Source organism: Cololabis saira, chromosome 18 (genome assembly GCF_033807715.1).
Source record: "Cololabis saira isolate AMF1-May2022 chromosome 18, fColSai1.1, whole genome shotgun sequence".
Taxonomy (NCBI): Eukaryota; Metazoa; Chordata; class Actinopteri; order Beloniformes; family Belonidae; genus Cololabis; species Cololabis saira.
The window spans coordinates 41,499,657-41,509,961 of record NC_084604.1 but is presented as its reverse complement, the minus strand read 5'-3'; the positions used below and the strand labels follow the sequence as shown (position 1 = coordinate 41,509,961).

Below are 10,305 nucleotides of genomic sequence, written 5' to 3'. Positions count from 1 at the left end.
GAATTATTGAAATAAATTAACTTTTACACCATATTCTAGTTGAATTATTGAAATAAGTTAACTTTTACACCATATTCTAGTTGAATTATTGAAATAAATTAACTTTTACACCATATTCTAGTTGAATTATTGAAATAAATTAACTTTTACACCATATTCTAGTTGAATTATTGAAATAAATTAACTTTTACACCATATTCTAGTTGAATTATTGAAATAAATTAACTTTTACACCATATTCTAGTTGAATTATTGAAATAAGTTAACTTTTACACCATATTCTAGTTGAATTATTGAAATAAGTTAACTTTTACACCATATTCTAGTTGAATTATTGAAATAAATTAACCTTTACACCATGTTCTAGTTGAATTATTGAAATAAATTAACTTTTACACCATATTCTAGTTGAATTATTGAAATAAGTTAACTTTTACACCATATTCTAGTTGAATTATTGAAATAAATTAACTTTTACACCATATTCTAGTTGAATTATTGAAATAAGTTAACTTTTACACCATATTCTAGTTGAATTATTGAAATAAATTAACTTTTACACCATATTCTAGTTGAATTATTGAAATAAATTAACTTTTACACCATATTCTAGTTGAATTATTGAAATAAATTAACTTTTACACCATATTCTTCACCTGTAGGCTATATTCTACATCTGGGCTGATGTTACATACGTAGCATAGGAGGATATTTCAGCTGCTAGTATGGTTGTCTGTCTGTACAGTCATGCAAGTTCAATGCTATTAAAGCACTTTAAACTTTAAATCAAAGCATTTTGTTTTTTCATATAAAATAAACACATTTTTATTCAGTTTAGAAGTTTTTGGGCTTTTTTTTTGGCTCCTGCGCTGCTGAAATCAGGGCGTTCCTTATTTCTATTTCTGAAAGGTGGAAACCCTAGTGAGGGCTCCAAATGGTAGAAATAAGAATGGGACAGCACTTAGCATATAAAATTGACTGGTCTAAACTCACATATGAGGATAAGCTTGTATACAATGGAAACACTGATGACCTCTTGAGTAGTCTCTGTCTGCCCAAAGATGCTGTCCTGTGCACTGATGTAAATTGTAACCTGAAATGTCATTGTGAGGATCTCTGTGCCTTATATGATGGTATTGTGGGGTCTGTATATGAGGCCAGTAAAACGTACTGTACCAACTCTGAGAGAAGACACACTATTAAGCCAGGGTGGAACAAACATGTGTCTCACCATCATGCAGAAGCCAAGCGGGCATGTAGGGCTCGGGTCCAGGCAGGCAGACCAAGAGAAGGATCTGTTCTTGATTACAAAAAAGCCACTACTGCTAGATATAAATATGCAGTTCGTTATGTTAATAGAAATGAGCAATTGATGAGAGCAGATTCCATGGCCGAAAAGCTCCTTGGTAACGATGTCACTGGGTTCTGGAAAGGGGTGAAAGCTATTAACAGGGACAATACATCACTACCTTGTACCATAGAGGGGGTTTCCGGTTGTGACAATATAGCTGAACTGTGGAGGCAGCACTATTCTGAGCTGTTTAATTGTGTTAAAAGTGACCCCTACATCTTAGGTAAGATTCCCAGTGGTGATAATGTGCAAATCACAGCCAAAGAAGTGCTACTAGCTATTGCACAGTTAACTGACAACAAGCCATGTGGCTCAGATAAAATTTCAGCAGAACATCTTAAATATGCGAGCCCAAGAGCAGCAATCTGTTTTACTAGTTTCATGACCATTGCTACCAGACTCTATGTTATCTGTAACTTTGGTCTCTGTCATAAAGAATAAAGCTGGCCAAGTGGGCAGCATGGACAACTACCGACCAATTGCTTTAGCCAGTGTGCTGTCCAAAGTTTTAGAGAGTATCTTATTAAACAGAGTGTCTGCTTATGTACACACTTCTGATAACCAGTTTGGATTTAAGGCTAAACATGGTACTGATCTTTGTATTTATGCTTTAAAAGAGATTGCTGATAGATATAAAAGACATAATTCTTTTGTTTTAATTGGGTTTATAGACGCATCCAAAGCATTTGATCGCATAAACCATCATAAACTGTTTTTAAAATTGAGTCAGAGGGGCCGGGTCGGTGGTTCTGTACCGGGCCGGTGGCGTGCCTGACAGTATCTTAAGGATTCAGGTTTTTTGGTATGCCAATCAGTAAATGCAAATAAAATGGGGGAATGTAGTCTCTGCTCCATTTGGGGTGAGTAATGGAGTCCGTCAGGGCGGCCTATTTAATGTGTATATGGATGCTCTATCAGACCGGTTGAGAAGCTGTAAAACAGGTTGTGTGATAGGAAATACTATTGTTAATCATCTTATGTATGCGGATGATCTGGCAATCATTTCTCCCTCTAGTGCTGGGTTTCAGGAGCTGATCAACATGTTCTGAATCTCTAGTGAGGGTTTCAGGAGCTGATCAACATGTTCTGAATCTCTAGTGAGGGTTTCAGGAGCTGATCAACATGTTCTGAATCTCTAGTGAGGGTTTCAGGAGCTGATCAACATGTTCTGAATCTCTAGTGCTGGGTTTCAGGAGCTGATCAACATGTTCTGAATCTCTAGTGAGGGTTTCAGGAGCTGATCAATCTCTAGTGCTGGGTTTCAGGAGCTGATCAACATGTTCTGAGTCTCTAGTGAGGGTTTCAGGAGCTGATCAACATGTTCTGAATCTCTAGTGAGGGTTTCAGGAGCTGATCAACATGATCTGAATCTCTAGTGAGGGTTTCAGGAGCTGATCAACATGTTCTGAATCTCTAGTGAGGGTTTCAGGAGCTGATCAACATGTTCTGAATCTCTAGTGAGGGTTTCAGGAGCTGATCAACATGTTCTGAATCTCTAGTGAGGGTTTCAGGAGCTGATCAACATGTTCTGAATCTCTAGTGCTGGGTTTCAGGAGCTGATCAACATGTTCTGAATCTCTAGTGAGGGTTTCAGGAGCTGATCAACATGTTCTGAATCTCTAGTGAGGGTTTCAGGAGCTGATCAACATGTTCTGAATATGGGGTGGAATTCAATGTTAGCTATAATGCTAAAAAGAGCTCTGTTATGATTTGTAGAACTAATGGTGATAAGGAACTGGTGTTCCCATCATTTTATTTGTCAAGGAATGTGTTACCTTTTTGTCACACTGCTAAGTATTTGAGCCACATCATCACTGATGAGTTTTCTGATGATGAGGATATGTATAGGCAACGGCGTGTTTTATATACACAAGCAAATGTGCTGAAGCGTGAATTTTCCTGGTGTTCTGATGAAGTTAAAATGAATCTCTTCAGAGCAAACTGTACCCCACTCTACACTGCCCCCTTGTGGGTGAAGTTCAAAAAGGCAAGCATCCGCAAACTGCAGGTTGCCTATAGACGAATCCGGCGAAACCCGGAAGTCGAGCGGCCGCCATTACTGCGGTGGCGGCTCCGCTCCTCCGCTCCAGCCCATAGACATATATACGTATGGATCTATTACTCCGCTCCCTGCCAGGCTCTCTTAATGTATTTGTATCATCGGAAAACTCCTGTCCCGTCACGTGCATTTGTTTTTTTGATAGTGAATGAAGACGGGACGGACTGTCAAAACCACTTTTCTGTTTCACCAAGTGAACAGACGGAACGCAAAAAAAAGATGTTAAACTGCTGGAAAGGAACTGGAATTTACCTGGATACCTTAAACAAGGAAGCCAGGGAGCGGTATATGGAGAAAATAATGATTATTAACGGTTTGATCCATATGAAATCACTGCTAGTGGAGCTCCGATGAGGATTTACTGCCGCAGTTCTGCACAACCCACGTCTTACTACCTTGTTTAGTGTTTGGCAGCTGCTTTGGTAGATGTTTGACTCGCCATGTGTTTCAATAAATTAGTATAATAGTACAACATACAGTACATCTTTTTTATTACTCTTACTTCTCTTTTCTTTTTTTTTATGCTGAAGAGGCTCCGAGACATGAGCAATATTTTTGTTTTCCTCGTGAGATTATTTTTTTCTTCTGCAGCTACAAATAGAGTTAATATTTTTTCCTCAACAAACTAGTTTTATCTGCAGATTGGGGTTATGTATGTATGTATTCTGTATCATCCGGAGCTGAGATAGTTCTGCCCTTCAATTAGAGACCTGTAATTGCGTTTTTTTTCGTCATCGGACGCCAGGCGATCAATAAAATATTATTGGATACCTAAAATTAAACAAAACATACACAGGTAATATTTAATTGTGCAGACATGCCTCGTAAGGAGAGGAGGTGGAGAGAGCTATATTACAGTGTTTAATCATACACTCCCTTATCTCCCTATTCCTCTATTCTTTCCTGCTTATCGCTCAAACAAATCATTATTTATAAATTAACATCAGCATTAATTTAAGATACCTTCATTATTTATGGAAGGCCACTGTCTAACATCATCAATCCAGCTATAATGATGCTGTAGAGCGTCAGGTTACAATAACAGCGCTGCGGTGGCAGATTGACACCTGCCACCGCAGCGATGGCGCCGCCGCAAGATGGCGGCGCACACAAACCGGTCGCCGGATTCGTCTATAAGATAAGATAAGATATTCCTTTATTATTCCTTTATTATAATGATTGCCTACGTATTATAATGCGAGTGAGTTATTCTGTCAAATGCGTATAAACACTTTTCATGCTCTGTTGAGAAAATTGACGTATAGATTCATTTGTCGACTGAATGACACACAAAACTCTGTTTTAATGCTGTTGACCAATCCTGGACTGAGTGCTGTGAGAATCAACCAGCAATGTGGAAACACTGGCATGACTGTCTTTTTTAAATGGACCCTGAGTCTATTAATAAAGTCTATCATATCATATCATATACACACAGACATATACACATACATACATGTACAAACACGACTACATGATAGAGAAGCAGAAGCAGATTGTGTAAAACTCAGTATTTTAATAATATGAAGAACCCGGTTCTAGCGTGGCCGGACCAGCAGCTCGGGGAACCCGGTCCGGGGGTCCAGGTCCCGGTTCCAGGACCCGGGTCCAGGTTCCAGGGCCCCCCCTGGACCCGGGTCTACCTCGGCCGGACCACCAGCTCGGGGAACCCGGTCCGTGGGTCCAGGTCCCGGTCCAGCACCAGCCCCCCCGCCTCCCCCAGCACCACCTCGGCCGTGGTGAAGACCTGCAGCCCCCCCAGGACGTGGCCCCCCACGGTCCGGCCCAGGCCGTCCGCCAGGCTGATGTGCAGGTGGGCGGGGGCGTTGAGGGTCCCCACCAGGGACACGATCTCGAACCGGCCGCTGAGGTGCAGGACCTGGAAAACCAAGAAAAAACAGTTACAATTAAAGCTGCAGCAGCGATGAACGGGCAGGTGGAAGCAGCAGCCATGAACGGGCAGGTGGAAGCAGCAGCGATGAACGGGCAGGTGGAAGCAGCAGCCATGAATGGGCAGGTGGAAGCAGCAGCGATGAACGGGCAGCTGGAAGCAGCAGCGATGAATGAGCAGGTGGAAGCAGCAGCGATGAACGGGCAGGTGGAAGCAGCAGCGATGAACGGGCAGGTGGAAGCAGCAGCCACGAACCGGCCATCGCGGTGCAATTTACACCAATAAAGGTGAAGGACTCAAGACAGGGTCCGATGACACCAACATGACTCTTTATGTCAAACCATTCAAAAGTTATGGCAGAAAATAGGGACAACCAATCAGAAGAAGGGGCGGGGCTAATTTGCACCAATTATGGTCAAGCACTCAAAACCGATTCCGATGACACCACCCACAACTCTCTACACTGCAAAAACTCAAAATCCTAACAAGAATATTTGTCTTATTTCTAGTTAAAATGTCTAATTTTTAGTCAAAAAAAAATCTCATTGTACTTAAAACAAGACTCATCACAATTTTCACCTGTTTCAAGTAGATTTTCACTTAAAATAAGTAGAAAAATCTGAGGAGGGGGATAGGGCAGACCTGGGCAGACCTGGGGAGACCTGATCTATAATCCAGAATCACGGCATACACTTTCATTGTTATGCTGATGATACGCAGCTCTATTTGTCTATGAAGCCGGATGAAACAGAATCGTTAGTAAAACTTCAGGCATGTCTTAGGGACATCAAGGACTGGATGTCCAGAAATTTCTTGCTTCTAAATTCAGATAAAACAGAGGTTATCATTCTTGGTCCAGAGTATCTTAGGAAGGGATTAGATGGTGTTGCGATGACTTCCAGTGCAACTGTGAGAAACCTTGGTGTTGTTTTCGATCAGGATTTGTCGTAACCATATGTTAATCAGGTTCGTAAAATAGCCTTTCTCCATCTCCGTAACATCACAAAGATCCTCTCACAGAGTGATGCAGAAAAACTAGTTCATGCGTTTGTATCTTCTAGACTGGATTACTGTAATGTGTTGTTAGCAGGATGTCCAAGTAATTTGCTGAATAGGCTCCAGCTGATCCAGAATGCAGCAGCACGAGTACTGACAGGAATTAGCAGGAGAGACCACGTCTCTCCAGTGTTAGCGTCGCTCCATTGGTTACCCGTAAAATTCAGAATCCAATTTAAAATTTTATTACTTGCATATAAAGCCCAAAACGGCTTAGCTCCGCATTATTTACAAGACCTGATAGTGCCTTATGTTCCTGGCAGAGTAGCTTTGAGTTTCCAGGGGTGTTGTTTATGATATTGGACTAGATTGTTGACCTGGCCCCTCTGAGGGCCCTGGACTAGGCCTCTCTGTCCCCCTATAGACCTGTCTGTGGACAGGGAGCCCTGAAGACATCTCAAGACCCCCCCCCTCCTACCTCGTTGGTGTTGGTCGCCGTGGCGTTGGCCAGCCTCAGCGTTGCCGCGGTAACACTGCCCACGCAGGTGAGGATGAACGGGGCCCTCAGACGTCTCTCCTCCACGAAGGCCTGCAGGGACCCGAGCAGCTCCTGACCCGGACCGAGCCGGACCACGTGGACCTGCAGGGGGGACGGTCCTCCAGAACTCTGGGGGGACGGGTCCTGCAGGGGGGACGAGTCCTGCAGGAGAGGACAAGACATCAGCAGCCGACTTAGGCCACGTTTCCACAGAGCTGGTATTTACAAAAACGGATATTTCCCCTCTACGTTTATAAAAATCCCATCATTTCCAGGAACCTGCATAAATATCTGTTAAGGTGCTATGAGCAGCCAAACCTACAGGGGGCAGTGTAACGAGAAGATAAAGTCATGCTAGCCAATCAGAATCCTGGAAAAAAACATCAACAAATAACACGAGTAACTTCCAGTTACTTCCAAGATGAACCAGAGTCTTTGGTTTGGAGTGACAGAGAAGTGGAGTTACTTTTAAGTGTGACTTTAGAATATAAAACAGGTAAAATACAAGAAAATATTGACGATTACAAACTAATTGTAACCACAGGTGTCACTCATGACGCTGGTGACGTTTCTGTCGTATAATGTGACGTTCTGAAGCCTAAATGTCCGTTTCTCTCCGTTTACAAGCAAACGAGAAGACGGAGGTTTTGAAAATCTACACTTTGGAGTTCCGGAGTTTTCAGAAATGATGGTTTTTGGAGACTTTGAGCTTCGTTTTCGTGTAAACGAACGAACAAAACGCATGAAAACACCAGCGTTTTTGCTCCGTGGAAACGGGTCTTAGAGACAGAGCTGCTGCTGCTGGTTATAAATCATTTATAAAGAGTTCAAAGTTCAGCAGTTAGAAAGATCTGAAACATTCAACGCAGGTGAGGAAGTGGGGGGAAAGTTCTGGAGCTAAAGTTCTGGAGCTAAAGTTCTGGAGCTAAAGTTCTGGAGCTAAAGTTCTGGAGCTAAAGTTCTGGAGCTAAAGTTCTGGAGCTAAAGTTCTGGAGCTAAAGTTCTGGGAACTCACCATTCTGCAGAACCAGCAGCTCCTGAAGGATTGGACTTCACTCCCATCAGCGGGGCGGAACTGAGCATGCTCAGTAGACAGACTCCTCCCACACAACCTCTGGAGGAACTGAGCATGCTCAGTAGAGAGACTCATCCCACACCGACCTCTGGACTGGAACCACGTGACTCCAGATCCCTGATTACCCAGAATCCCCAGAGAGGTGTGTGTGTGTGTGTGTGTGTGTGTGTGTGTGTGTGTGTGTGTGTGTGTGTGTGTGTGTGTGTGTGTGTGTGTGTGTGTGTGTGAACTAATTAGAACCAGCAATTACTCCTAACTCAGCACTGCAAAACCTCAAAATATTAACAAGAATATTTGTCTCATTTCTAGTTAAAATGTCTCATTTTTAGTAAAAAAAAAAAAATCTCATTCGACTTAAAACAAGACTCAGCACTGGAAAAACAAAAATTTTCACCTGTTTCAAGTAGATTTTAACTTAAAATAAGTAGAAAATCTGACAGTAGAACAAGACTTTTTTGCTTGTAATAAGAAGATAAATCTTGTTCCACTGGCAGATTTTTCTTGTGATGAGTCCTGTTTTTTGACAAAAAATGAGACATTTTAACTAGAAATAAGTCGCCGTCACTGACGCCGTCACTGACGCTGATGCCGTCGCTGACGCCGTCGCTGACGCCGTCGCTGACGCCGTCGCTGACGCCGTCACTGACGCCGACGCCGTTGCTGACGCCGTCGCTGACGCCGTCGCTGACGCCGTCGCTGACGCCATGATGCCGTCGCTGACGCCGTCAGGCTTCACTTTCACCACACCTACAACTCACCTGAAGCAGTTCTCTCCACACATTCATCCTGGCGGGTAGTGAGGTGCCCACTGCCCGTCTCATTTTCATCCATCCACAGTTGACAACGCTAGTATAGCACACGGACTCTCAAACATTCACTCTCATACACACATTCACCTACACCACAGTCTCCCCCTGCTCTGCAGTGGAAGCGTGCGCCGCTGCAGGGCCGGGCTTTATCGAGCCAGGGCCTGGGTGGGCATACCCCATGGTTGCCCAGGGGTGGTTGGTTATTTTTGTATGTTTGTTTGTACTCATAATTATATTAAATTGTATTTGATGTGAGGGCATTATATAAATAAGTGTTTAAAGTATAATTATTATTGATGATTATATCATATTTTGGGTGAGGTTGTACAGCAATTGGGGAATGTTATGTTGTTGGTGTTCCCCTCAAGTAATGGTTTGCTCCAATTAATTTTGGCAGGCTGTACAGTACTTAAAGAAGCCGCATTCAGCCCTTTTCGGTGCTGAGTGGAGGTAGCTTGCTCTGAGGCTTTGCTCACTGTGCCATTTTTGAATTCTGCTTTTTGCCCTCCCTTTGTATGTCTTTGTGCTTTTTTGCATAAAATAAAAAGCCCTTTTTTTGTGGCATTCCACACTCTGCGTGTTCTCCTTTACACCTCATCACTCAAGTCCAGTTTGCCTTATCCCCCTTTTACGTGGGGAGGCCGTGTGGCTGCCGCCCCGAGCCCACTACTCCACGCCGAAGAAGAAAAAAGAAAGTGTTCTGATTAAAATAAGGAAAGTTGGACTATATAACAATTGCCGCGTCGCCGCGTACCCTACGCCGTAGGCTCTGCGTTGATGTGACGCGGGACCATAAATCAGCTTTGTCCAGCTCATCCACAACATCTAGATCTCAGATCTCAGTGAAAGTCAGTGTCACGGTGGCTCGACACGTTCATTCATCCTGACGCCAAACAGGCTGCAGGAAGCCGCTGCACATGCTCAGCAGCTCATTCATATGCAAAAAAATACCATTTATGGTATGAAGTGGGCGTGTAGAGGGAGGGATATGAGGTGGATTCACCTGCGCAACCTTCCAGCTGGACTGGGATTTATAAAGAGAACATTACGTGCAAGTGTGCGTGCACGCGGTTTTATAGATCCGGATTTTTTTTTGCGCCCGCCATTTTCGGCTTTTGGGTGTACGTGCACTTTTAGTATGAATGCTACGCACTCCCAGGCCCCTGGGCATTGCTCCCTCTACCAACCCCGGGAGTTCCTGCACTGAGCTCAGGTCTCCTCCTTAACCTGAGGAGTGAGCAGCTTCGTTTCACCAGGCAGGGTGGGGTTTCTCCGGCCGGACGTAGCGCGTGGAAGGATCACGTTATTCTGGCCAGATCCTCCCCTTCTTCTTGACCAAATGTGTATTTCTTTACGTGGTGTGTCTGACAGTCAGTGACAAAAAGAGGTCTCTACTTGGTTTGGGAGACTTTGCAAACTTACCTCAGTGACATCTGAACAATCATAAAGAACTCTACGTATGAGACCCTGCAGAGACCATGACCTAGATAGAGACCATTCATCAAATAAATTAAAGATATAAAAGGCCCAAGGTTTCAAATTCGTTTGCCAATAGAAACAACAGGCATAGTAAGTAAAGTATTTCA

General features: G+C 43.4%; 1 protein-coding gene across 1 annotated transcript; it reads right to left on the bottom strand.

The window, feature by feature from the left end:
• Positions 1-4,906: 4,906 nt before the first annotated feature.
• Positions 4,907-8,695, bottom strand: LOC133464846 (bifunctional protein GlmU-like). Its single transcript, XM_061747033.1, has 5 exons — positions 8,669-8,695; positions 8,546-8,626; positions 7,851-8,003; positions 6,776-6,997; positions 4,907-5,289 (listed from the first exon to the last, which is right to left on the bottom strand). Exons 1-5 carry the CDS (start codon positions 8,693-8,695, stop codon positions 5,050-5,052), a joined length of 723 nt encoding a protein of 240 aa, XP_061603017.1. The 3' UTR covers positions 4,907-5,049.
• Between the last annotated feature and the right edge of the window lie 1,610 nt (positions 8,696-10,305).